The 27,966-nt window shown below is 41.9% G+C and overlaps 2 protein-coding genes across 12 annotated transcripts in view; one reads left to right on the forward strand and one right to left on the reverse strand.

Moving 5' to 3' along the window:
- Positions 1-7,529: 7,529 nt before the first annotated feature.
- On the reverse strand, positions 7,530-10,074 carry LOC125691333 (polycystic kidney disease and receptor for egg jelly-related protein-like). The gene is made up of 4 exons (XM_048940599.1): positions 9,912-10,074; positions 9,750-9,855; positions 9,511-9,625; positions 7,530-9,229 (listed from the first exon to the last, which is right to left on the reverse strand). Exons 1-4 carry the CDS (start codon positions 10,072-10,074, stop codon positions 9,140-9,142), a joined length of 474 nt encoding a protein of 157 aa, XP_048796556.1. The 3' UTR covers positions 7,530-9,139.
- Positions 9,929-27,966, forward strand: part of PTPRM (protein tyrosine phosphatase receptor type M) — a 459,433-nt gene continuing 441,395 nt past the window's right edge. For 8 of the 11 annotated variants that reach the window (XM_048940376.1, XM_048940372.1, XM_048940373.1 and 5 more), the window contains exon 1: positions 9,929-10,330. In XM_048940376.1, coding sequence (XP_048796333.1) covers positions 10,258-10,330 — 73 coding nt within the window. In that variant the 5' untranslated portion in view covers positions 9,929-10,257. Of the gene's footprint in view, positions 10,331-23,608; positions 23,674-27,966 lie in introns of those variants that run through there. The other 3 variants (XR_007376063.1, XM_048940371.1, XM_048940380.1) reach the window with 2 other exon arrangements.

The raw sequence follows: 27,966 nt of genomic DNA on the forward strand, positions 1-27,966 counted from the left end.
TCATCTCCTTCAATTAGCTTCTGAGTCACCAGCATGTGGTAGCGCCCATAAGTCATGATGGTGAAATCATGGCACTCAGCCCGAGCAGGCCGCAGCCTGGCCTTTCTCTTCTGTCCTTGTCTCATCACTGCATAGCTGCACAGTGAAATCAACGCAGACAATGAGGAGCTGTCACAAGGCTGGGATGGTGCTTAACATCCTGAAATGCAGCGCAAGTGCTGAGGGAGCTGAACTGTTGTTACCACTGATTTCACGGGGAACAGGATTTGATCAAATAGGAACAGGACTACTGGCGAAAACATTAAGGCAGACAAATCAGACACTGGCCTGTTCTACTAGTGTGATCATAATGAAAAAGCAAAACTATTCTGATTTCTCCTTTCTCCTCAGCAACTCTATTTCAAATTGTGTACTTTTTTTTTTTTTTTTAATTTCTTCCAGGCATTTCAGAGATTTTTTAGACAAGAAGTAGGTAGAAGTGGTTACTTCAAGACTTGAATATAGATTGTTCCAAAGCATTGGTGCTCAGAAAGGAAAAGTTGTAACCCAGGAAACTTTTAAGTCACACCTGAAATGCCTGTGGGCACAGAAGTTATGGTACCATTCCTTCAGCACCATTCTGAAGAGCTCTGTCAATCCTTGTTTGCACCTGAACCTGCACATTTGGCAGAGGCAAAGACCAGAAGTTACAAAAGTGCCTCAGTCTAGGTGTCTCACAGCTTACTGATGTTTGAGTTTTAGTGGTATCCCTATATTTTCTTTGTTCATACTATGACAAAAATAAGAGTTTGTGATAAAAACTTACAGCCTCTTTGTTTTAGTGTCTGTCATTTTCTGGAACGATATACCCTAAGTTTATAGCTTCAGAAGATCAGTGACCAGCTCCTCAACATGAGTAAAATTTTCTCAGCAACTTTGGTATCTGATCAGTACATAAGGGAAAGAGAAAAACAACTGTCTTATTTACAACAGAGATTCACTTTTTGAGAGCTGTAATTGATATCACTGTGTAGCTCTTTGAATTTGGCAACTGGACACTTTTTTTTAATACATATTGGTATTGTTTTTTACCCCAAAACACACCTGTAATTCTCATTAATACTGGTGCAAGGAAAAAAAAACCAAACAGATCAACCACACCACAGTCTTTCTGCGCATAGAATTCGCATTAGCTTTAATCAAAGTTCTGCACAATAAGCAACAGCAGGATCAGCACTCATTTTGAAAATCAAAGTAATACACAATGATTCACAGCATCTGCAAAACATTCCTGACTTTTATTTATCATGCTTTTATTTCAGTAATCATTCTTGTCTCATCAGAACGGTTATTTAAACTTGTGAGAGAAATCTATCTATCTCATCATTATTTTTTATCACATACGTTTGTATTCATCATAAATCTTAATTTGGAGTTAATAAAATAATTTAAGAGTTAGCACAAAATCAATAATTAAATAATTGATTTTTTAGCACAATTGTGCACAGAGCAGGAGAATCAATAGCATCCATGGTCACAACAAATTTCAAATTACCATTCCCGGTGCCTTTGATAAATCAACTGGTAGTTGAATTCCTACTAATTTTATGTTGTGCGTATTGCTAAAAAAACCACTGCATGCAAATGAAGTCTTTCTCTGATGGAGTACATTTCTGCTCCTACTCTCCTGTGCTGATCACCCCTTCGCCTCCTCAGGGCCACAGTATTTAAATAAGCTCCCATTATTTTCAGTGCAATGGCTTGCTAAAGGGAAATATTTGTGTCCCTTCACTGGACATCTGCTGTTGGTACGAGTGCAATCAAGAGGAAAAAATGATGGTATGAAGCACATTTAACTTTCACGCCTCTTCATCATTCTGCACAAACGAACACCAACAAGAATTCAATAGTAAATAGATCAAAATACAGTCCTCTCTGCTCTGAAAAAGCAGAAATATTAGAAAGAAGAGAGAATAGAGAATCATAAAAAGTACCAAGTAAGCAGATTTCACACATAAAATCTTCAACTTTATTGTGGCTCCCCTAACTCCCTCTTGCCATTTACATACAAAAAAAATTTCAAATACTCCAAATTACACAACGATGAAATAAATTCTGCGAATGATTGCAACAAATGGCATAATTTAGCATTGCTGCCATTGTAACGTACATCGTATATCAGCAACTTCATAACACTGTAAGATAAAAACCTGATGTCAGCAGAGGTAGTGGTGTGAGAAACTGTATTTACACCTATGCTCACGTGCAGCCTCTTTGATACATTCTGCATCACTGACCACTGTGTCTGCTTGTTCAGAGCTGCCTCAGATGAGATGTATCACAGTGTTTTGCAAGAGCATAAATTGTTGTTAAAGTTGGCTTTGCACGGAAAAAAATCAATTTACTTCTCTTGAAAGACAAGTACAAGATACAAAGCACACTTCCTTCTATTCAACAACCGTGGTAGGAAAAAACACCCTCACTTTAAGTTGTAATGGTACCTGGTTTAATAACATCTCATGCATCTCCTATGATGATCTCATCAAAGCAATAGAAGAGAGTAGTCTAGAGGTGCTGTTAATAACATGAAAGCAACTTTGTAAATAAGAATTAGTAATGAAGAATCAGAAGGAACACTAATGTCATTATCAATGACTGTTTTTTAAGACTCAGGAAGAAAAACAAAGAGGCTGTGTATTTCACTTCTGTTTCAAGAACTCCTAATCAGTTGTGAATGAGTTTTTGGAAAAACTTAATCTTATGCTAAGGCGCAGATACTATCACCTGATACTAATTCAGAGGTATTGATGAAAAATACATGTGACTGAACAAACTCAAGAGAAGTCCACAGGCAGAAAGAAAACTAACCTCATGTTAAGGACAGTTTTTCAATTGGCTTTTGCTCCAGTGCATTTCTGGTGGAATTAACGTAAGATGTCAGAAATATTTTCTCCAAACTGGACACACAGTCTAAAGGGCTTTTACAGATGTGATCAGTCAACATTAGCACTAATGGCATCAGACATTACTATTTCAGTTTGTCTGTTTCACTCCTCTGCCTCAAACGTGAGGACATCTGAAAAGCAAACTTTAGTCCAGTATTTCTAGGGATTATTGCTAAAGCTAATGTTCCATCTGATGGGAGCCTGCAGAGAAACTCTGGAAAAAGGGTTTATCTATGCAGTGAGATGGACTAGAATATTTTTAGCAGAAACAAATATAACAATGGAGCTTTGCGAATGTAAGAGTGGTCTCATGGTATCCTATTAAGCACTAAATGGTTTTTTTTGTTGTTGTTGTTTTGTTTTTTTTGTTTGTTTGTTTGGTTGGTTTTTTTGTTTTTTGTTTTTTGTTTTTTTTTTTTTTTTTGAACAATTACTCACCTTGGAAGAGACAGAAGCTAGTTTATTTCACAGTGGTTATCTCCTAAATTTTGATTCTTTTGGGCTCATTCTTTGACACAGTTGATTATAGAAACACTGAACTGAATGAATGAAAGAATAGCAACTTGAAGTTCAAATAAGTAAGGAGAGGTAGAACAGTACAGAACTTTGAAGACAATGAAATTAAGCCTAAATTTGTAATAGAAGAGGATGTTAACCCAGATGAATGACAAGATCAAAGCAACGAGTGACAAAGATGATATTACAGTCTGTATTTGTACAGACTTTGAAGACTGAATATATGAATATTTGCAAGTATTTGCATTTGATCAATCCTGCACTTCTGTCTCTTCCTGCTCCTGACCAATCCTATTCAGCCATACACAAATCTGAAGGTTATAAACTCTCAGTTGTCATAAGCAGGTGTTTGTTTAAGAGTATGAGGCATTTGAACTATTTTGCTCTTGTCACTTGTATTGCCTGATACTGCTGACAGAGACACAGCTAAGGACATAATACATTTTGAGAGAAGCCAAGAATCGTAGTATAAGAATATTCAAAGAATTCTTCTTTACTAAATATGGGAAGCTGGAAAAATGTATTAAAAGCCATGAAACATATTTCAAGAAGCAAAGCTGGAAAGCGAGATTGCTCTGAGTGCACAAATGACCCTGGTCAGCCTCACCTTAGGCTTCCACACACACCCTGTGCCCAGTCAGCCCAGGAGCCCCATTTCCCCTCCTAAGCTACACTGCAGTAGTGCTGGTCTTCAGCTGTGCCTGGCTATGAATCCTGTTGATCAAGGCCTCAATCTATTGGCCAGCTTCCGGACCTTGGCATGCCTTGGACCTGGTTGGCAATGAGTGAACATGATCCTCATCCTGACCTGTAGATACACTTCCTTCATCTCAAACCTGTCTCACTGCCATGAATTTGCCTGCTCATCTGGAGGCTCGGTTGAGTCTGAGCACAGTCCCAAGGCTTGCCCTGCTTGCCTTGCCAAGGCTAGTGGACAGAACCTTCTCCTGCAGGAGTTACTGCCCTCTGCTCCTGGAGCCCTTAGACAGCAGCTGGTCCTTCTGCTCCCTGATGGAAAGTTCAGGTTTGGAGAGGTCTGTTTCTCACACATAGTATACTGCAATAAAATACAATAATTTTCTAACAAAGGACAAAAGACAAGATTTGGCTCACAGACAACAAAACGCATCAGAACGTGAGCTGGTATGAGGTATACACTCCTCCTTGTTCATACAAATAATATTTGTGGAGAGTTTGCTGATTATGGAACCAAAAACCTTTGCTATCAGGAGAAGAGACAGCATTGTATACAGAGCTATGTTTTCATAAGCTTACAAGCTTCTACCTGCCTAGGCTACACTCTATCTTATCCATCTCATTATAGAAAAATGTGAGATTATGAAATAGATATTCTTCCACAATGTAGCTATTTGTTCTTGGATTTGAACTAGTGGTAACCATCTCTGTACAGTACATCTCTGTTGCTCTTTGCTGCCTCTCTGACACTCAGATCCTAAAAGTGCTCATACTGCTTTTCTTGGATACATCAGACCTTTTCCAAACATCTGTTTCAACATTTTATGATTAAAGATTGTTTCACTGTAGTCTTTTAAATATATATATATATTTCTCAAAGATCTGGCTATGTTTTCTGTTTCAGCTTCTAGTCTAATAGCAAGGTCAGGAGTGAACACGTAGAATTTCCTTAGCTACTATCAAAAATGACTTCTTAGCAATTTGGAACAAAGAGAAGCTTGCTTTTTACCACCAAATTGCACAGCGATCAAGTGAATAAAGCAAGGTGTCCTTGGTACGAAATGGATCATAATCATTGCTTGCACAAATCATTAGCAGTACTAAAATAATAATAATAATAATACAGTCATGTTACAGATGACAATATCTGATAGGGAACAGTCACAGTTGTGATTAGTGCAACTCAGTGCCAAATGAATGATCAGGGATCAATTCCAGTGCCAGAAAGCTCCAGCAGCAATAAGCAGGAAATATGATGAGCCTCTACTGCAGAGGAAACCTTTTGTAAGCAGCAGATTTTGCAGCTGGTTTACATTGACCTTAGATTCCAAGGAGTTCTTTGTTGCTCCTCTGAGGCAGAGAAAGACAGGGTACAGGGTGAATATGATCTTTTAAGGACACTGCTATGTCCTCACTTTACCCCACTGAAAAAAAAAAAGAAAAAAAAGAAAAAAAAAAGAAGTTGATCTGAGTTTTTGAATGAATACTGAAAGATTTTTTCAGAACACTACACTGATGACTGAAATAACTCTTTAATATCAAATGAAACTTTTACAGCATTGATGGAAATAGAAACACTAAACATTGTGAAATACAATATGATTTAGTACAATGCAGTCAATAAATCCTGTCACACAGATACATGCACTTTCTTTATGAAGCTTTGGATAAAAGAAATCCGCAGTGAAAAGGTGAAGAGTAGCAATGAAAATCCAGATGTGGAGATAAAGCTATCTAAAGACAGGTGAACATTGGTAAAGGAGAATACATTGTTCTGTATTTAAGAAGAAAGACAGACAAATGGTATAACCTTTGAAGTCTGGCACACTCTTCCAGGGATGGTAAGATTTTGCTTGAGTAGCCCTCTTGGACTGATCAAGGATTGGCTCTGGAATTTGACCGCAGCAGAGAAGTAGCCTTGGTAAAATAAGAATTGTCTGAATCATTGCCTTGCTTCTAACAAAGCACACCTTATTTTCACAAAGGAGCTGGCAACAATGTACTTACTAAAGATAATGTGCCCCTACCCTTTGAAGAATATTACTTAATAATTTAAATAGTGTTGTCAACGAAAGACTCATGTCTGTCTGTGCTTTAGAACAAGATGAAGAGGGCTAGTGAAAACTATTTCTGCCCGACTAGTGCAAAAAAAAGCTTTGAGCTGTGAGAGCGATATTATCTGCTACTGATCCCACATGCTTGGACACTTAATCAGCATTGTCATGGGTAAAAAAAGGCAGGACATTTGGGCTTTCCTCCAGTACTTCAATATGAGTCTTCACCTTTCTATTTGTACTGTAACATGAGCAAGAGATTATTCCTGCTTCATATCATTATAGGAAGGGTGACCTCACGCTATGGATTATGCACAATGGCCATGATATCTTACGGAATCTGAGATATGTTTACTTGTTCTTGTGCCAGTAACACGGAATGAACAGCACTGTGAATATCACTGATGCCTTAAAGGAAAGCCAACAGCTAAGTAGACCAGTGCAGTATGTATAGTTGTCAAGGATAGACATATGCCTACTCTAAGAACTTTTCCTGGACAACAGTCAAGCCCTTGTTTCTGTTTCCACATAGCGATAGTGTATGAATCTCTGACCCCTCTAACCAGTAATACGTTTCTCCATCATTTTTGAAATTTCACAAATCATTTGTCAGAAGCAGCTCAGATTCAAAATATTGGGAATGGATTGGCAAGAGAGTGATTAGCAGGCACTCTCTAGACAGCTGAGTCAGTCAGGTCTGTGCAATAAACAGTGCAATTATTCATCATTTATCAACAACTTGTTTAATTTACCCTCAGTGGAAAATACAAAAATTCCATATTTAAAAACAAAACAAAACCATTCAACATACATTATGTGCTTTTCTTCAATGTACATCAAAATTTAGAGAACAGCTGGTTATGCCAGCTTCCATATTCATTTTTCTCCTTATTCCACATCTTACTTGTGAACTGTCACATTGTGTGACTCCTTTCAGCAGGAACAGTCAGCAACCTGGGGAGGGATGTTTTATAAGAGCAGGCAGTGACAGGACGAGGGGAAATGGCTTTAAACTGGAAGAGGATAGATTTAGACTAGATATCAGGAAGAAATTCTTTACTGTGGGAGTGGTGAGACACTGCAACAGGTTGCACAGTGAGGCTGTGGATGCTCCCTCCCTGCAAGTGTTCAAAGCCAACTGGATGGAGCTGTGAGCAACCTGGTCTAGAGGGAGGTGTCCCTGCATATAGCAGAGGTTGGAACTAGATGATCTTAGAGGTCCCTTCCAACACAAACCATTCTATGATTCTATGATTCTACGATTCTACGATCTATTTTCCTGAGCCGGATGTGTCTGTGGAGGAGAACTGTCATCAGGTATTTTTTGAGACAAGTCAGTCCAAAAGCAGATCACCCAAGGAATTTTTTTTTTTTCTTTTTTTTTTTTTTTTGCAGATGCTTCCAATCCACTTCCCAGACACAGCTTAGCTCTTAATGAACACTCACAGAACGGCTTGGGTGGGAAGAGACCTTAAAGATTACCCAGCTGCAACCCTCTGCCATGGGAAGGGCTGCCACCCAACAGATCAGGCTGCCCAAGAACTCTCCTGAGGGTCTTCCTTAGTCAAATCACATCAAACCTGTTTTATGCCTAAAGTTTTCTTAATGCTCTAGTTCTTTTTTGTACTGTTTCTGGGATGTTTGCATACACACTCAAATATCAATATTCAATGAAAAGCAACTGATTCCTGATTGACTGCACCTGTGTTTTCTGTTTTTGCCTTAGCTGTTCCACAGAACTCTTTTTTTAAAAAGATGTTTTTAAAACAGGATGGTTATGTCTTTGAAGGACGGTGACTTTAGCCCTCCTCCTGCTATTACTGTGACCACTTGTACCTGCTCTTCCATTGAACTTTGAGGATTTTATTTTCTATCTCATCTTCTGTAAACTAACATTAGATAGCAATGGATATAGGCATAGAGTTCCCATTTCCCTGTGAAAAAGATGGGGGTCAGGGTTAAGGTTATATGTCTGAACATATTTTACCACATCGTATTAAGCCTGACATTAGTTGATCTGAAGGACATGAGGTGATGGTCTGGACTAGATGACCCCAGTAGTCTTTTACAATCTTAATGATTCTGTGATTAGAGCTCCATTTTTAAAATGTGTTTCTGTACATTATGAACCTAGAGAGAAGTCATCATTAGCATGAGCTAACTGCAGATTTCTGGATTTTTTAGTGATAAATGTAGACATGCTTGAAAATTAAATTTACTGTAAGTTAAACTTCTTATGAGACTTCATGTGTTTTTTTCTTGAAAGTGTTGTAATTACACGGGTAACGCTTTCAAGACTAGTTCTAATTTAGAGATGCTATAACTGCAGCTTTAGAGAACATATAATTTGCTTAAATTATGTACCCAGAGGAAAAAAAAAAAAAAGGGAGGATTATTATTGGAAAAAATACATTGGAAAAAAAAAACAACACCATAGGCTATAAAGGTTTGTGGGTACTATGGAAACTTCACTGGGAAGCCTAAGAAGTTCCAGGCAGATAACAAACAGAGAAAATGCTCACAGTGCAAGGAAGTCTGACGTCAGGAAGCACAACAATTAATGCTACCCTGCCCTCTTGTGTTCCTGTCTGAGGCGGCTGCCTGTACCCTGCACATCTCCCAGCTCACGTCCCTTCCTCACGCTACAAACACGTTGCTAAACCCAATGGCACGGCACCTTGACAGCAGGGCAGTCGGAGGATCGCAGGAAGCGGTACAGCTGAAGGCCGAAGTTTGAAGGGGCTGTATTAGATGGAAACACAATCAAAAGCACGCACACATCTTCAATATGTGTCACCAGTTACAGTGCTGTGCGGGGGGGATGGGATTTAAGGCTTCACTCTGCAACGAGACTGAAGCTGGTAACTACGTGTTAGAGTGCCATAAAAACAGAGGGCCCATTCTGGAGAAAGCAGAACCCAAATCTGAGCGTTTGCCAGCTCAAACCCTTCATTTTGGCACTACTTCGATTCTTGTTTTCACTGTTTTATTTATAACCCCAGAGGATAACCAGGGATGAATGTGGCCTGACACCTGCACCTGAAATAAAGAAAAAGGACAGCTTTCACTGCAAGTGATAGCCAACAACAATACTTTCACATGCAGAGGTCCAAAAGCAACAAAACTGGTTTAAAAACAACAAACTCTTCTTTGTGGCGTCTGAAAGGAGCCAAACCCCTACAAGGAGCAAAAACTCCGAGGGGCAGACGACGAACGCGAGCTGCCACGATGACGTCACGCCCCACTCCGTGACACCACACTGCCGGGGCCGCACGGGAGCCCCGCAGGAGGGCACAGCCGCTCCGGTTTGGCGGCGGTACCCGAACAGGAGGCGGCTCTGCCCGGCACGGTGCCCGCATTCCGCTCGCAGCTCTGTATCCCGCTCCGTCGGTGCTGACGCTCGCGGCGTTCGCCGAGCGGCCCTTCCGACAGCGCCTTGTAGAAACCAAACAAAACGATTACGAAACGCACAGCGCTGTCCCCCTCTGACATTCACCCTTCTCTGCCCGGCCGCCTCGGAGCCGCCCATCCCTGTCCCCGCGACGGCCAGTGAAGTTACCGAGGTTGCTGGCTGAACTTCGGGCCGAAAGCGGCGGCTCTCGGGGTGGCGGACAGGGAGCTCCCGTCAGCGGCCCCCGCCGCGCCGCGTACGGCCGCCTCGCCCTCTAGCGGGGCAGAGCGGCGGCGCCGGCGGCTGGGCGTGCCTTCCCCGCTCCCTCACCCGCCCGCCCGCCGGGGGGACCGCGAGTCAGTCCGGGAGCCGAGCGGAGCGGGGCCGGCGGCGGCGGCAGCGGGCGGGTGGGGAGGTGCCGGGATCGCAGTTCCCCTCGGGGGAGGCGGCCGGAGGGGACGGCGCGGGAGAGCGGAGCTGCCCGAGGAGCCATCCGCACCGCTCTCTCCGCGCCTCCACCGGCGAAGAGAGTCCGAGGGGAGCCGGGGGCCGCGGGGTAGCCAGCGGGGGTCCGGCTCCCCCTCCCAGCCGACGGGAGGGGGGCGAAGAGGGCCGTCTCCCACTTTGGCGAACACTTTGGCACTTTGCTGGACCCGGAGCAGGAAGGGGTGGAAATATGGGGAAAGTTGGAAGTTGCCTGGTGACTTTGGCCGGACTTTTGCTGGCGGCGGGAGCGCAGACGTTTACAGGTAAGGGGCCGCCTCGCCTGCACCGCGGCTCCGGAGCCGGCGGGGCTTCGCCTCGAGTTCTTTTTTCTCTCCGTTTTTCCGGCGGGGCTGATACTGGAGTTGGTGGGGGAGAGAGAGTCCCCGAGGGAGGCGGGCGGGATGCCGCGGCCGGGCCGAGCCCCAGCTCCCTGCCGCCGGCTGCCCGGAGTTCCCCGTTGCCCCGTACGGGAGCGGAGGGGCTCCGCTGCCCCCGGTTCTGGGCGTGAGCAGCGATACTTTGCTCTCGGTGTGCAGACGGTTAACGGCGTGTTCGGACCCCCCTGGCTGCTCCCCGTCCTGTTTCCGTGCTGAGGAAACCCGTACTTTTAGACGGGAATGTGGGTTGTGAAATAGTTCAGCGCGCTCCGTTGCAGGGAGTCACTTTGGGGCTTTCTGTTTTGCTTCTCGCACGAAGTTAGCGCGGCTAACAGCAATGGGGGACATCTGGTGTCGGGCTTAGGCTCCGACCCGCTCGGTAGGCTCTGTGCGTCCTGCAGCCCGGCTGCCGAGCGTCGTGTTTGCAGTGCTCTGCGCTGCAGATACCGTGGGTGCTCCTAAACTTTGCTGAAAAACTACCGAATTCCGGTTTTATGTCAGCTTCCGTGAACGTTCTGTGTACGCGGCTGCGTTTCCCTTAGATTATCTTCGGTGTTATTACCGCGGATGAGAAAGAGGGTTCCTGAGCGGGAGGATGCTTTGCACCGAGGTGGTACAGAAGGATGATGAAAGCTTTCCCTAACACCCGTGCTAGGTTGAAGCTATGCTCCGCAACTGTTTATGAAGCTGAACTCATGCACATTAGCCCTATAACTCCTTGATATTGGGAATCTGGTGTCCAGGCTTCAGGGAGAGCTCTCGCTTCATTCTGATGAATCCCAAACTCACTGCTGCCCTGCACCAACTGTCGGGTTTCTTGCTTAAAGTTGGGCTGGAACAGCACTTCTGAAGTGACTTACGTATGTGGTACCCTGATGCTCTGCTACAGTCAGCACATAAGTGCCATTCATATATTCACTTCCATAGCTGCACGCTGTGGCAGCAAACACACAGTGACAGAAAGCACAAATGGTTCAGTGATGTCCATAAGTGGATTTAATGACCTGTGCATAGGCTTGTGGCAAAAGGGGCGATTCCACGGCTTCCAGTGCACTGACTGAGGGATGCTGCTATCCACGCACCTCAGTGGGGCTGTGGAGGATGTTACAAGGACAGGATCTGGTCTGCCCTCTCCCTGTGTGTGTGCATATGTACCTGTATGTGAAACACTGAATGGAAAGCATTAATGATGGGGCAGGAACCATTTGTTCTTTTTTTAATATTGACTGTTGGCACTCCATTTTTGCACTTCCCCTTTTGAAGTCTGTGCCTGGGAGTCGGTTTTGCTTAGGAGGAAAAAAAATGCTGTTGCTTTTGTTGAAAGCGTGATGCATCAGTGTCATAGAAATTAAATCATACAAAATTCCTCTCTCGGTGCTTGCCATCCCCTGTTGCTGATGGGAGTTACATGAATAACCTCTAAAAAGTTTAAAAAACAAATGAAGCAATAAGAAAAGAAAACCAACTTGATGGCTGTTTGAAGCAAAGAATATCAGCGGGTGCGTTACGAAGTCTATGGCATTTCTCGTTCTGTTTTTGTTTTTACCTTTTCCTAAAGTAATTGATCTATTTGGTAGAGATTAGTTCTAATGTTACCTTCAGTCATTGTTTTATTTGCATTTCTTATTTAGAAAACAATCATACCGAAAGATCAGATCTTGGCTTTCTAAGGCCTGGAAGCTTTCAAGTAATCTTTGGAAAGCAGCTTAACAGTTAATAACAATGAGATTTTCTCTGAGTCCTTAACTAAGGAACTTAAAATTCTGCACTCATTGGTTCCAGAAGCAAATGGTTTCAAGAATTTGGATTCGAGACATGTTGCTGAAAATGTATTATATGGACAGTGCTTATTTTAAGAAGTAGCTGGGGTCTTGCTGCAAAGCAAATTGCTTGTTCCTGAGAAACGCTTGCATACCTGGGTTGGCTGATTTCTGTTTATAGTTTTAGCGTAAATATGACAAAGTGAGGCCGCGGGAAGGCTCACAGTGCAGAGTTCCTGGATCGTGTGATGTTGCTGTCACACAAAGTACCACCTGGCTGTGCGGTGCTCCTTCTCCTCCTCCCCCGTGGGTTCTGCAGCTCAGGGGGAGCGGTTCATCCCTGTAGGGGATCTCTGTCAAACCCAAAGATGTGGCAAGTGAGAAGGGACATTGCGTGCCTAAATATTAGATCTTCCATAAAATGTAGAGTCTGGATGTAATGAGTTCTGTCAAACAACAGAATGGGTGGCTGAAATTGAAGGCAGGGAGATGTGTAATAGAATGCAGAAACTGTGCTTTTATAAGGGCATCATTTTCGGGTGGATTTACATTTGCACACAGCCTGAATTCTGAAATTGGTGTTTCTTGCTTATAACCCGACTGACCCAGAGAGGCCTGTTATTAGAGCACACTGTTCTCTTTTGCTGCAAAAAGCAGCAAGGATGTTTATTATCACATTCATTTTATGGTACTTTTGTTGAAAGTTTTCCTTGTCTGAGAGGGGATGGGCCTTGTTGCAGTGCTCAAGAGAGATGGGTGGCATAGAAATGCTCCTGGGGAGGCTCTTCCCAAGTAACTTTGTGCCAGCACAGGAGGCAGCTGGGGAGGAGAATGAGAGGGAGAGAAGGTGCTGCACAGAACTGGAAACTGCTTCGGTTAGGGACTGGTAAAGTTTTTATGTAGAGCACAGCAGTCCCCCAGCTGTTTCATGGAAGAAAAATACAAACCTTGTGCTCTAAATAGATGCTGTGCCTTCACGTTCATCTGTTTCAGTTTTGGGTGTAGGCACTCTTGAAAACAAGAATCACATTTTCCAAAAACAGACGTAAGGAAGAAATGTAACATGCTGAAACTTCCTGAACACCAGCATCGTCACAGTGCTCGCAAAGAGGGAGGATGGAAAGAAAGAAAGAAGAGAAATGAAGTCTCTCTAGGTCCAACCACAGCTGAAGGGAAGTTCCTGGCATTCAGAGAAATGTACAGAAAGTAAAAACTTCCTGCTGTAATTAACTTAAAGAGGTGTTTAAAGAGGTTTCTCAGAGTATTCAGGATCTGTGTCTAGAAGCATTTGATAGATACTCTGATTACTTTGCCAACAATGATCTCTACTCGTGTTGTTGTCTTATTTTAACACGTTCTGTGTTTGCTGGTGTTGTTTATTTCACCTGCTCTCCTCCTGTCTGGCAGTGGTTCCCATCCCTGTGCTGTCTGAGGGAAGAAACGCTGGTGAGGATGTGGCGATCTCAGTGCCTGGAGCAGCTGTCAGCCTAGCAGCGCATCTTCAGCTGAAGTGTTAGCATGGGCTTGGCCCTGTGAGCAGAGCGAGCTGTGGGAGAGGGCTTTCAGACCAAGGGCCTCACTGTCAGAGCATTGTGCTGCTCCCGTTTATGCAGGTGAATGATTCGATTTGTGCTCTTCACCCGAGACTAATTGCATTTAAAATGATCCTGCAAATTAGTGGAAGAATGTGAAGGAATCAGCTTCTAATAGGTCTTTATTTTTCAGACCTTTTTTTTTTTTTTTTTGATGATTAGAAACAGATGAAATAAACTTTGCGTTTCCCTATAAATTGAGATGTACTCTGGAATTCTTCAAACAGAATGAGAGTCTGGACGTTGGGAATGTCAAAAAAGAAGCTGGGTGGTGAATCTTGCTTTTTCTATTGTTCTACTGTCAAAAGTTAGTAAAGAAACTACACCAGAAATTAAAAATAAGCCTTCCGGAAGATTACAAGGATGTAATAACATTGAAATATTCCTGTGATGTCTTCTTCAGCCTCACAACTTAGTCGTCATCAGAATCCATGAGGAAAATAAATTAGCATCCAGAAACAATGTAGCAACATATAGCTTATGGAAAATAATCTGTTTAGTGCTCACAGAAGTGATGGATTGGCAGCTAGAGAGCAGATCACGAAAGGTGTCGGGGTAAAGCAAGTAAGCTTCTGGTCTCTGTCTCACAAAATCACTTGAGTCTGATCTGAAGAAATGCGGAGTACGTTTTTCTCGCTCGTATGCTGAGTAGGTCATTGAGTTTGCCATATCGAGGGGGTTGCTGGTGGCCTGGGCACTTGTGCAGGTTGCTGCTGGGACATGGCTTCATTTTGCATCATTGGGCTCAGCTGGTGGAGATAACAGGCAGAGACCTGTTGGAACACAGCGCTCTTGTTGGGTTGGGACCTGAGAGCTGATCCTGAGTTTGATCTGTTGCATTTTGATAGTGATTCTCTTGAGTGGTTCTGAAAATTTCACTGGGAGTAAATTTATTAATGTACGAGTGCATCTGAATTACTTTGCTTCTGCTCTGTTTTGGTAGGAAACATTGAAAAGATCCTCTTTATTTCATTTGATTTTGCTGATGATTTCCAAATGTGCATTTTTCATTTAATGTGTATTAAAAGGGATTTCAGGAAGCCAAAGACAATTTGGAACATGCACTAATAAATTTAGTAATAAACTTTTTAAAAAGAAATATTACTATGCCGCTTTCCTCTCTTTCCTTCTCTGTGCTCACATATTTATTTCTGCTGTCGCAGCGTAGGAGCACTTCCTGAGTCTGCCTGCTGTGATCTGCTGCTGATCACTAGGTGTAGCTGCATGTCTAAATCCACTTTTCTAAGTGTAAAAAGAGGCAGGGCTGAAAGCTGGGCTTCGAACTTGGGAGGTCTGGGAATTTTTGTCCCCTTAAGAATTCTAATCTGTTGGGTTGTTTGGTTTTGGTGGTTTTTTGATGTTTTTTTTTTTTTTTTTTCCTCCCCAGTTTGCTTGTAACACAAATGAACTCTTTGTCGTGTGTAAAAATGCTGTTTTCAATATCGTTGTTAGCATTCAGTGGAAGGGTGAAAGCAGGCTGTAATAGAACAAACTGCCTGGAGTTGCAGAGAAATTGGTAGTACTTTCCTAGCGGTTTATATGGAAGGATTATTGCTGCAGAGGTGTGATAAGGTTATATCTTAACCATCTTGATTGACCTGTAGATGCGTTTTAAAGCAAAGCTGGAGTGTTGTGAGAGTACATAGCTTCTTAATGCATTGTGAGGAGGCTTCTGCTCTGTTCAAAGTGATTAGTTTCAAAGATGATTTTGCTGTCGGTGGAATCCTGTGCTGATTTTGTAAGAGTGTTTTGTAGCTGCTTAAGCCACATCACTTCCTTCAGTGTTACGAGGAGTTTAAGGAGGGTGAGTCCCCATACATGCTTTAAAAATGAAGGAATGATGTTTTTATGCCCACATTTCTGAGAGCAGTAACAACAAAAATAAAGGTGTTACACCTCTGACAAATACTTTCAGTAGCTGCGAGGAATAAGAAAGGAACGATTCAGCCGTTTCACTCAGCCTGACCCTTTGCCACTTAAGAAGCGATGGTGGCAAACGAGGTAATGACCGCGTTTGTTCAGATGAAAGCACGGGAGTGTTAGCAGGAGGGAGTGCTGAAGGCAGGTTGGAATTCGAGTGTTTGGGGAGGAAGGTGTGAAAGAGTGGAAGGGATGTATCTTGCTGGGAAGAGAAATGTCCTAGGAAAAGCTGAACTACCAAGGCAATTAAATTGCATTTGGAAATGCATGGAGAACATACATGGATTTATAATTATTCACATTTTTGTATTTTTGCCATCTTAGTTTTGAACACACTTGTTATACATGCAACGCTTAAATAGTTCCTCTGATGGCTTTACGTAGCAATGGTTGATTATCTTTACACATATGATGAAGTGTAACACTGTTAATGACCTTCAATTTTTCTTTTTCCATGTGGAATGGTGCAAAACTAACATTTCTCCCGTAAGCTTTTTTCTTTTTCTTTTTTTCCTCTTTTTCCCCTAGATATTTGTAGTCTGCCCTGATTTAGAGAGCAGTCAGGATCTCTCATGAAGAGACCCTTTCTTTTCTTTTTTTGCTTTTTAATCTCCAAGTGTTATTGTAAATATCTTTTACAGTGCTACTTTGTTAATCACAAGAGATGTGATTTTGCCCCAGAATAACTAATAGATAATTACCTCTTTCATCACTGTAGCTCTTCCATCTTTTAGGGGAGTAAAAGAAAGCATCACATGCCTGTAACAGCAGTGCTGCTTTTTCCACCCCCCAAGGTTTATGACACACTGGGTTTGGGAAACTTTTCAGAAGGATTGTGTGTTATTGGCTTGAATCTTAAGGGTAGCTCTGTTAGGTGAAATCATGCTTTTTATTTTTGCTGACAATATTGTAACGTAAGATTGAGGAGGATATTACAGGGGTTTCTGTGCACTTCCAAGTGGATGGGTAGTGGGCCAGTAGTGCCTTAAGGCTTTGTAAAAGAGTTGTTCTTGCAGGTAAATGAATAGAGTGGCTTTTCACATCTCTTCTTCCAGTGAATGTAGACTAGGCTGAGTAAATAACTCTTGTCCATGATGTGCATTTCTATACTTGAGTGTATGCTTATAATCTAAGCACTAGTTCATATGTTCACGTTTTAAAAAGTTGATGAGTTATTGCCCTTTAAGTGAGCTATTGCATTTTTCATGGTGTACTGGAGCTGAGGGAAGTTTATTTTTTCCTTTTTCCTCCACACTTGAGGTTAACCAGTCCCTTATCCATGGCTTATTTGGCATTTCATGACCACAGAAATGGTCATCTGCATGTGTGTCTTAACATTTTGATTGCTAAGTCTGTGTAGCTTCTGAGGGTATGTAGAAGATAACAGACCTCCAGTTTTGAAAAAGAATAGTACCAGATCCTATCTCAAGCAGAGCCTGAGATTTCCTAAACAGCTTCAGGTTGTCCTCCACCTACAAAGGGTCTCACCTGTGGTATTTCCAAGTTCATATTTTTTTCCAGGTTTAACATCTACTTCAGCTAAAAATCAAAAACAGACATGCAGATCAACTTCCATCTCCAGGAACCGTGTTGTGCCCCAGATCTGACTGTCCTTGCTGTAGCTGCTTGGTACAGTTATTCTCTCTTCTTAAGGGATTAGTGAATTTGTTTTGTTTGAATAGAAGTCCATTATTATCTGTTCCCTCTTGCATTCTTCTAGTAAATAAAATCACTGCAAGAAGTCCAGGGCTTCCTAACAACTTCTCAATCTGCTTGAAATATGCTCACATACTGGGTACAAACTTGCATGATTGAGGAAATGTATCTGTCTCAAGGTTTAACTCTGTTTGCATATCCATATAGGACTGCATGTCATTTGTTCTAATGACTGTGATGTTTTTATCAAATGGTGTAATTCAGTATCAACAATGTCTGAGGATTATAATTTTTGGAATTTTTGGTATTTTGATAGTGTAAGATCTCTTTTCTTTCACTGCTTTAAGATGTCCCATAAAATCTTACCAGGGAAATGATTTCCTCACCCAGTGGAACTTTTTGAGCCTGGAAGTTTTTTCTATCTCCATGTTGGAATGATATAGTGGAACATGAAGTGTGCTGCTGGAGCACAGCATGCAGAAGACAGATGTAGATTTTAATTCCTGTTGTATTAGCCAGTTGCTTAGTGATCAGATCTTCTGCCTAGTGGGAAGCCTGAATTGAAGTATGTGCTCTGGCATTTCACTGTGATACAGGTATCTTCATAGTTAATCTTTTCTAATCTTTTTTTTTTGTGGGGGGGAGAGGGGGGGGGGTTGGTTAGTTTTGACCATTACTGAAGAGTCTTATTTATTTATTTATGCTGATGTTTAAGAACCCCTACATTCTCTTTGGTAAACATTTTTACGGCATGAGCAGTGAAAGGGGAAGGTCAGATTGGATATCAAAAAAAAGGTTCTTTGCCAGAGGGTGCTCAGGCACTGGAACAGGCTCCCCCCAGGTAGTGGTCATGGCACCTTCGTGGAGCCAGGAGTTGGACTCAGTGATCCCTCTGGGTCTCTTCCAGCTTGGGATGTTGTGTGATTCCATTTGGAGAACATTTATAGCAGCCACTGACCGCCACTTACAACTCCAGTCTTCCCCAAAAACTCGATGGTGTACTTAAATACTGTCACATATTTAGGAGATAAAGACAGTTGTGGACATTCACAGAAAGTGTAGTACTCAGTAGGGTAGTTCTTATGCTAATTGCTGAGAACTGCTATAGCCTTTTTTCCTTTCATGTTCCATTTTCTGAATTGTAGATGAAGATTATTTTACAAAGCACCACATACAATGTAATACAAGCTCTCTACATAACACATCACTTCAGCTGTTTTTTCTTTTTAACTTGTGCAGAGACAGCTATTTCTGAAGTAATTACACAGCTATGTAAGATCAATTGTTGTCCCAGTAATAATTTTAAGTCACCATGCAGCTGATGCCCTCTTTACTGTCATCAGATAGTCATATTGACAGACATCTTGACATGACAGAGATGTCATCTTGATTCAGTCCTAGCTCAGAACTTCTCAAAGCACCTTTCTCTGCTGTGAGCACCTTCCTGAATATGAAAACAACCTGTTTGGGTTGGGTCTGTGATTGTTAAAAGAAACCAACAACACTAAACACAATTTAAGTTAATATTTATTTAAAAACCTCAGGGGTTGGAAATGAGATGGGAAGCCTGTACATTGCCCAGCATGAGTATGTTCTGTTTATAGTGACAGCAAAGCACGTGGGTTGAAGACCACACATCAAGCTCATGAGGTGTGTTTTATTTATTTTTACACTGAGAATTGTTGTTAGAATTTCCTACATACATCTAGCCTAGTTAAGGATTTATGTGAATTAGCCTAGCATTTTCTTTTCAGCATTTGGAAATGATTGCACTTTCTGAGTTTTATTTGCTTTCAGTGTTTGAGGAAAGAACACACCCTTTAGGACAAATATGCACTGCAATGGTGTAGGGCTTAGAAGCCCAAGAAAAGTTGAAATATATTCTTCACAAATAAAAAAAATCTGTGTTCCACAGCAGCAGTGCAGCAACAGCAGAAGTGGATTTTTTTATTTTTTTTTTTAAAGTCTTGCAGAAACTTCAGAGCTGAAGCTTTCCTCTACAAACCCTTAACAGAAAGTCATTTTGTTCACTAGAACATTATTTCTTTGCATCCTGACTACTGGGGAATTGGATGTTACCCACGTTAGGAACTTCACACAGCTGCAGAAAAGAGGTTAAACGACACTGAAATTACCCCTTATAAATAATATTCCTCAGCTACCTCTGTTGTATATGCAGGTGTAGACAAGCGTATGACTGTGTGTGTGGGTTGAAGCGATGGATCTGCTAGCAAACAGTGCACACTTCAGCCTTTTTCAACTGTACCACCCTCTGTCACATAGTGGGCTTGGAGTCTTGAATGTGGATAGGAACTTGAGTTGGCAGTAGGGCTGAAGCCTTAGTTGTATTTTTAAATGGAGAAGTTTAGAGTAAAGATAGGGCTTGGTGTTGTTGCGTCACCAGGGTGGCTTCAGTGGGAGTCAGTCTGTTTCAACTGATGCACACTCACTTTCTGCTTTTGACATGCCTTCTCTCATTTCTTACAGAAAAATATTCGGTCTTTGAACATCTAAATTCTTACCTCAGGAGTTACCTGTTTTGACTTGGCGAGGAATGGAAATTGAAGGCAGCGTGTGCTTCTTCTTGTGTCAGGCAGGAGCTACTCGGGAGATTTGGGCACGCATTCAGTTGCATCATGGAAGCTTGCATTTTGAAAGCTATTGCTTGCCTGTCAGTTCTGTTGTGTTGCAAAATTTAAGTCAGTTTCTGAAGTGTAGCCCAAACTTGAAGAGTTTGTAATGAAAACTGTCCATATTTGTGAGGATCTCTATTTCAAAAATGAATGGAGACTCACAGCTTCCTTAATTGGTACACAGTAAATCTGCCTCAGTGAAGTAGCATCTGACAGACTTGTTCCCTTCAAATCCATGCTTATGGTGGGTGGATGGCAGGAGCTTTGGGAACCACTCACTGTAAGTGAGAAATCTCACATTTCCAGAACTGGCTGTGGTAGTCTTCACAGTCTGCAGAGTGCTGTGCTAGATTTACAGCCGTAAAAAGTTAATTCTGGCTTGTGTGACAGAAGATGTGCATTTACAGACTTTGTGAAGTGGAACTGCAGAAAAATCAAATCTGTATTCTAGAAACTGCCATTGAACAAGTAGATGATATTCACCAGTAGCCCCATTCATATGATTTCAGTGCTTTGACTCTACGCAGTGGTCTAGCAATAAAAGAAAGAATTGGCCAATTACAGTAATCTGCTAGAGCTCTGTACTCTAGAATTTTGTGCAGAGAAAGAGGGAGGGCTCTTACCTGCTCTCAGTTCTGTCTAAAATTGCACTCTTAACACCATCCATTCTGCAGCAAATAACACACATATTTAACAAAGCTGTTAACCACAGGGCCACCTCTAAGGTTGTATTGCTCAGCTGCCACCTCTCACACCCTCTCTGCCTCCTTCTCCATTCTCCTGTCTGCCCCTCATCACCATGTTCCACACACCAGAAGGCACTGTGGCCTTTCTCTCCCCCTCTTCCCAGTTTGGAGATTAATATTCACATTTAGGTAAGGGCATATAACCTCAGGAGGGCTAAAATAGGGCTTAGGGACAGAATTTCTGACTGCCTGATTATTTTTTTTATACCAAGAATGCGTGATGTTTTTTTTTCTTTCCCTTTCTCCTGTGGCAGATTAGATCAAAGTGGTCCCATGCATATGTTGTGACACATGCCAGGAAAGCATGTGTTTATGTGTAAATAGTGTAAGTGAGCAGGGCTGAGGTTTTGCTTTGCTTTGCACTTTGCAGCTACAGCAAGCAGTGCATGTGGAGAATGAGGTACTGCTGCCAGATCTAGATTTCAGACCAGATGGACGTTATTCATAATAATATTTGGGTGTTAGTGGTTTTTATTGGAGTGTGAAGTAAATTGTTGTTGTTCTTGTTCTTCAAGCTAAAGAGAATCACTTGGCACTATTAATGCTGTCACTGCTTATATAAACACAGGCTCAAAAATTGAAAATGAATGCAGTCAGTCTTGGTCATGCTGTAAATAATTCCCGAAAGCTTCTGAAGATGTAATAAGTACAGCTAGGCAGGTGTAGTGTGAATAGCCCAATATCAGCATTTTGTAGGGCTGCAGCTACAGGGACATGGATAGCCTTCAGAAAAATTCATCTGCAACTCTTTTCCTTGTGGTTAAAGTGCCGTTAAGTGTTATGTGAGATATCACATATCTTCTCTGAATCTTCTGTTTAGGCAGAGAGGAAAATGCAGAAACTTGTGTCACATAAATCTGCTTCCTTTCTTAACATATACAGAATAAACATTGTATACAAACGTTTAGAAAAAATGTTGCCTTTTTATTCAACTCCTGCAATTAAATATTGTTATATTGATGCTTTGGCTTAATGTGTATTTCATACAATGTTGACAGGTTAATTTTGGCTGTTATTTTTATGTGCACTTCAAATGCATGTAAATGTGCATGAAACGTGCTCTGTGTGAGCTTTAAAATGGAGCAACAATAGTGTAAGTTCATATTTCTTTCTACCAGTTTAAATTGTGCTTTAAGATGAGCTTGAAAGTTCCTACTCAGTGTGGAACGTGCAATATATTGATGTGGTTCCTGTTGATGAAGGTTCAATATAGGAACAGGATGCCAGCCATGCTCACAGCTGCGTACAGCACAATGTGTGTGCTCTCCTGGGCAGATGCTGAAGAGGTTTATTAAAGCATACAAGTTGTTTCTTCGTATTGGGAGTGAAAGATTCCTTCTTAATCCTCATATGGCTGCTGTCGCTGCTGGAGTGTTAATAGATAGTCTAATTTGTGAGCTAAATTACTAATTGTATTACGAGTCTAAACCTTATTAAGCCTGCTGTGTAGAATTAGATCACAAAGCTTTGGGAAACTGAATCCTGGTTGGGTTTGGTCTCCCCTCTTGAAAGACACAGGGAAGCGTTCCTGGCTTCACAGCTACAACTGAGCTCTGTCACTGCCTGCTCTGTCATTGACGGGGTCAGAAGTTGGAAGCGGGGAGGCTCTGAGGATAGACCCTAAGTCTCAGTTACATGAAAGCAACACAGTTCTGTAGACGAATACAAACTCTTTATAATGTAAGTGGAGTGAGTTACCAAAGTTAGTTCCAAAGAAGTTCAGCCCACCCAGAGATGGGCAATCACTCAGCTGTGCTGTTGAGTGATGAGCACTTTCTCAGCTGTTATGCTTTCAAGCTCAACTGGGTCACCTGAGGTGGCTCTTGTTCTTTGCTCTGTTTTTGCATGGAGTCAGCCTGCTAATGCAGCCCAGCTGGAGACGGAGCCCATTGCCTCCAGCAATGGATCAGTAATAAATAAACAAAGTGGGGCTTAATGGATTTTGACATCCCTTTCAATAAATTTTTATGTTGGTCTGTAAGCTTGTGAACTCTTGTGCCTTTGATGTAGGAATGTTGCACCCATGGCAATTCATGTTCTTTATAAGAAAATGTTCACATTTACTCAATATATTTTCCTGTATATACATGAGATATGTTCCCAGTGGTATTAAGTTTTTCTCTGTGGTTCTGCACTCTAAACTGCTGTGAGGAACTCTTCTTCTTTTACATCTGAAGTTACCGGAGACTTATATGTTCCTACCTTTATTCTGTACTGCTGTAAGCTAATGGCATTTGAGAAATATAGACAATAAATGAAAGTAACAGGATATATATTTTGTCACATCATCTTTTTATTTTAAAGAGATTTTTCTAGGAAATGTATCACTAAATGTGACACAAATAGAATACATTAATACAAAGTTTAGTGTCTGTTCTGAAAGAAGAACCTTCAGAATGTTATCCACACTGCCTTATCACATCTCTGTGAGCAGAGCAGCCCAAAGCCCTGCTTAGAGGTAACTGCCTCCAGGTGTGGCTGTTGGGTAGGGGTCTGTACAGCTCCCACACTGATTATTGTGCTTACTGTTGTTTTTTAGTTTAGGTGGTTTTTTTTTTTTTTCTAGTTTTTTTTTTTTTTTTTTTATGTTTTACCTCAATTTTCTTGCATTTTCTTACTCAAGCATAGTATATCTTGATACCAAATTAGCTGCTGTTTCTCATTGGCTTAGTGTGTGTTCACACGATTGCCTACTTGTTGTCTCCTACTTTAACCTGAAACAGCATTAATAGCACACTAATGTTGCTGGGCAACACACCTGGGGCTGGGCTAGGCCTCTGGGTGAGATGGGGCCAGCACATGGGCCTGAATTAGGCTGGGGGTCATTCTGTACCACCTGACACCATGCAGAAGGGTATAAAGCTGTGGGCAGTGAAATGGCCCTGCTTGCTGCTTGGGGGCTGCTGCGCATCGATGTGTAGGGTAAGTTTTGTATTGCTGGTAGGGTGTTTCATTGTGCCATGCATCGATAAATGGTGAGTAATCTTATTACAGCTATGTATATATGGTTATTGCTGCCTTTTAGTTTCCTTTTTGCCCGTGTGTCTTGGTAATTGGTATTTAACTCAACCCATGAGTTCTGTTTTCTTCCCAGTTCTCTCCCTCATTCCACTCAGGGGGCATTGTGCGACAGCCATGTGATGCCGAGCTGCTGCTGGGTTGAACTACAACAGTGCCTTTTTGTACCCAACATGGGGTGGGTGATATTAACACAGACTAGGTCTCTGTTGGAAATGCAGGGCCTGTTGTGGAGTTTGGAGCAACTCTCCAACCTCAGGGCTGACTCCTCTGAGGCAATCAATTTCAGGTGTACCCGTACAAGTGAAAGCAAACTGTGGCTTGCACTGTGCTGCTAGAGGGATTGAAAAAAAGCATGTTGGTGATACTGGTTATGGAACGTCACTTGGCTGCTCTCTTGACTCTATGTTTAAAACAAACAAGCTGGATTAAGCGGGTCACTCTTCTGTGATATATGTTAAGTAGTCTTGGTCATCTTCTTAGTCTGACCTTGGTTGGCTTTAGTTATTTTTGGGATGTCTTACACTGCCCCCACACCCTGAAGGATGATAAGTGATAACTGCACGCTCCTGTAGTTTTTTTCTTGGTTTTCATTTTGTGCAACAGGCCACGTTTTCAATGAATACAGGAGAAGCAAATAAGAAGAACACCAATATTATGTCACATCACTAACAAGTACTGGTGTCCCTTAATGGGGGGTATTACAACATAAACCAGGGCCTCGAGTCTTGGTTTCTTCCTGTTGGTGGCAGTGACACAGAATATATAGCAGCTTCCTCTGTAGCTGCTGACTAAAGCAAGTAACTAAGTGACCTTAATTTGGAGAGTTTGTATGCTTGAATGTACTGTTGTACCTTTCCTGGATATATGGAACAGAATATGGATCTCATGTCCTTGGATGGCATTGCTTCAGATTTTTATATTCTCTTTGGTACTCCTTAAAGAATTTCAGATGCAAAGCCTTTTCTTCAAGGCATATCTGAAAATGACTAACGAGGTAATAAAAAAAAAAAAAAAGCCTCCTCCATTAAACCCCAAGTGAAGTCTGTGCCACTGGTTTTGGCCTTTCTGGGGCTAGGAGGGAAACAGGTTGGAGTAAGCAGCAGTGGGAAGAAAGTACTGTGGGTATTCAGCTTGGCAGTCTGGTAGTCATGAGAGTAACCATCTTCATCAGTATTCTTTGTGATGATTTTAGCTACTCAGTGACCTGAGTTAGATGCCCAATTTCAGAATATGGTTTTTGGTAGATACACCCTTCACTGAACTCTCAACATAAGCTGCTGGTGATGTTGAGGGGGTAGGACACTGCTGTAATGCTGTTAGAGCTGTAACAAAATCTGTCCTGAACTTGGTAACCATGCACCCAACTGGACGATGGTGGTGTCTGCAACCAGTCCATGTTGCTTATCTTGATTAGGATGTTCTCATCTGTAGTAGAGATGCAAAGTCATGGCTTGAACCAGTGATTGAGCACCTGGTAGGAAGGCAGGGCCAACCCAGGGGAGCTCAGGTGCATGCAGTGCCTCTGAGCGACTGGAAAGGGTGGAGACAGGATCCACCCCTTCCCAGACTCCAATTAAGAGTTGGCAGTGGATGTGAGTGTATCTCCCTGGAGATCCCCACCTACCTGAGCCCTTCCAAGGGTAAACAGATTTTTTTCCTTTGTTTCTGAGACAGTGGCTGCTGTGTTAAACATATCCTCACTTGCTGTAGCCTAGGATTTTACTATTCCTCTATCACTGCTGTGCTTTCCATTGCATTATAGCATTACACTATCTTTGTGTGTGGAGATGTAGATTTTAAGATCTCTTGGTGAACAAAAGTTGCTGTTACCTGCTCTTTTTACAGAGCATCTGCTGCAGTAAAGCTTGCTTCTTCTTCCACCATTTTTCCTTATGCTCCTTCCAGCAGCAGCCTATTTGCTTTGTGTGTCCCTTCCTTCAGGGTAGGAACAGTCCAACTCTGCCTGCTTTGATCTGCAGGACTTGGGAAGAGTAAATCAAAGAGCAAATTGCCAGTGTGCTTTTGGGTCATACTCATCCAGTGAGCCATGATTTAAGTCAGGAAGGAAGAGTTTGAATAACATGTGAGGTTGTTGTTTTTTTTTTCCTCTTGTAAAAAAAGTTTTCAAACTCTGAGGAAGGGGGTGGGAGGACAGTTGTCAGATAATTACCTGCTTTACAATGCTAATGATGGGATGTATTACACATTAATAGGGGACTTTCTCTTGCCACAGGTAGAATCTCCCAGTGGGAGTTAAAGAAAAATTCTGTTTCAGAAGTAGGGAGAGATGGAAAAAACTGGCTGTCAGCTTGTGCATGGCAGCTTGAGAGCTGGAATTGTTATTTGAAGCCAGGGGAGATGCATTTCAAACCTTTGGAAACTTCATCTGGAGGCTGGAGTGGAACTTGGAAGCCTGGTGGATCCCATCCAGCTTGGGCTATGCTGTGTTTCTCAGGAGCCTGGGCTGGATTAGGCAGAAAATTGCTTCTAGAATTTTCTTGGGGTTACTCCTCTGTTGTGTGAAATACAGGGACAATTTGTGCATGGACAAGAGTCATTATAAAAGCATTGTGAAGTAAGAGCATTTCAAGGTACGTTTAGTTACTGTGCTTTTCTGTTTAGACTTGCTTATGGTCTCTGTATTGCATTTGTGTGGCGGGAGTTAGAGAGTTGGTGTTTATTCCTAGAGGAGGGAACAATTGTGTGCTTAGGACGGGAGGGGGAAAAAAAAAAAGGGAAAAAGCATAACTATGCAGTTGATATGTTAAATGAATTTTAAAGTTGGTGAGAAGAGGCATTCAGAGATGAGAATGCTTGGGGGGAGAAATGCAAGCGCGCTGGAGCCGTTTCCCCTTGAGGGCTTAGGCAGGATTGAAGAGAAGTGGTGCATACTGAAGCCTTGTTTATAGTCTTTCACTTACTGTTAATAAAACAGGGATGTTCTAAAAGGTTTCCATAATTAAAATGCAGTCCTTGAGTGTAGTGTGTTTTGAGAATGGGCTAAAGGCCTGCTGCCTCTCTGACTGCTTAAATCACTACTTATGAAATACTGCAGTGGACTTAGTGTTTTGAAGTTGTTTTCAATCAGAATGATGTTAGAAATGTGGGGTATTGAATAAATGAAAACAGAACTTATGGGGAAGCTGATAAGTGTACAAATTGGCTGATTAGTAACTAATTACCAGTACAGAGATTTTTTGCCTCCTGTTTTGTTGTTGTTGGGTTTTTTTTGTTTTTTTTTTTTTTTTTTTGGCTGAATATTAATAAATCTGGTTTATTTCTGGGAAACAGCAAGTTATAATGGTCTTCCAGAAATTATAACAAAAAAGCTAAGGAATTAGCATAATAAATAATTATTGCTTCCAGGGTTTTTATTGTTAAGATAATAAAATGTTAAAAAGCAAACCACTTGAGTAGAAAGTAATTGCACTGACAAGCACCACACAGCGAGCATTCACAATAAAGTAAACCTTCCCTCAATGTCAACCTGATTTGCTATTCACATAAATGCTTCCTCACATTATGGAAATGTGCTTTTTCTATCAACGGAAAAGAATAAAACTCCAGGCATCTAATTAATCTTGTCTGACGTATGATTTCATACTCAGGTTAAAACACGAGGCAGGTAGGTCTATTTTTTCCTCCCTCTTTGTGCATGACCACAGGCAAATCTCTCCATTAATGTCAAGCTGCATCTGCGTGTCTCCATCTCTGCCACATGTCAGTCATTAATGCATTAGTGTTGCCTGTATTGGATTCATATGCACCAGTTTTTCTGTCTGAGGGCCTTGTAAATAGGAAGCTGCAAGAGTTGAGAGCTGTACATCACAGGCATCTCACCTTGACCCTCGCTGTATGGGAAGAGGGACTCTAATGTATAGGAGGAGGATCGGATGTGGTACTTTGTAGTGGAATTTCCAAGTTAGCATGACCCAGTGGGGTAAGGAAACAAAACTTAGCTTTGGTACTTTCATTGATTCAGAACGCTCTTGTTAAATTCAAAGAACTTTTAATAGTACCTAACTGTGCTACTGGTGGTGTTGTAGGCTTGTTGATGGCAGAACCACTTCGAGAAAATGCACAGACAAACAGAAAGTGTCTGCATTATGGGTGTTTTATTTTCTGAAATTCTGCTTAATGGTTTCTGCCAGAGGCAGCATGTGCCACTTGAAAATGTGGTGGCTTGACCTTGAA

This window comes from Lagopus muta, chromosome 3 (assembly GCF_023343835.1).
Source record: "Lagopus muta isolate bLagMut1 chromosome 3, bLagMut1 primary, whole genome shotgun sequence".
Classification (NCBI taxonomy): Eukaryota; Metazoa; Chordata; class Aves; order Galliformes; family Phasianidae; genus Lagopus; species Lagopus muta.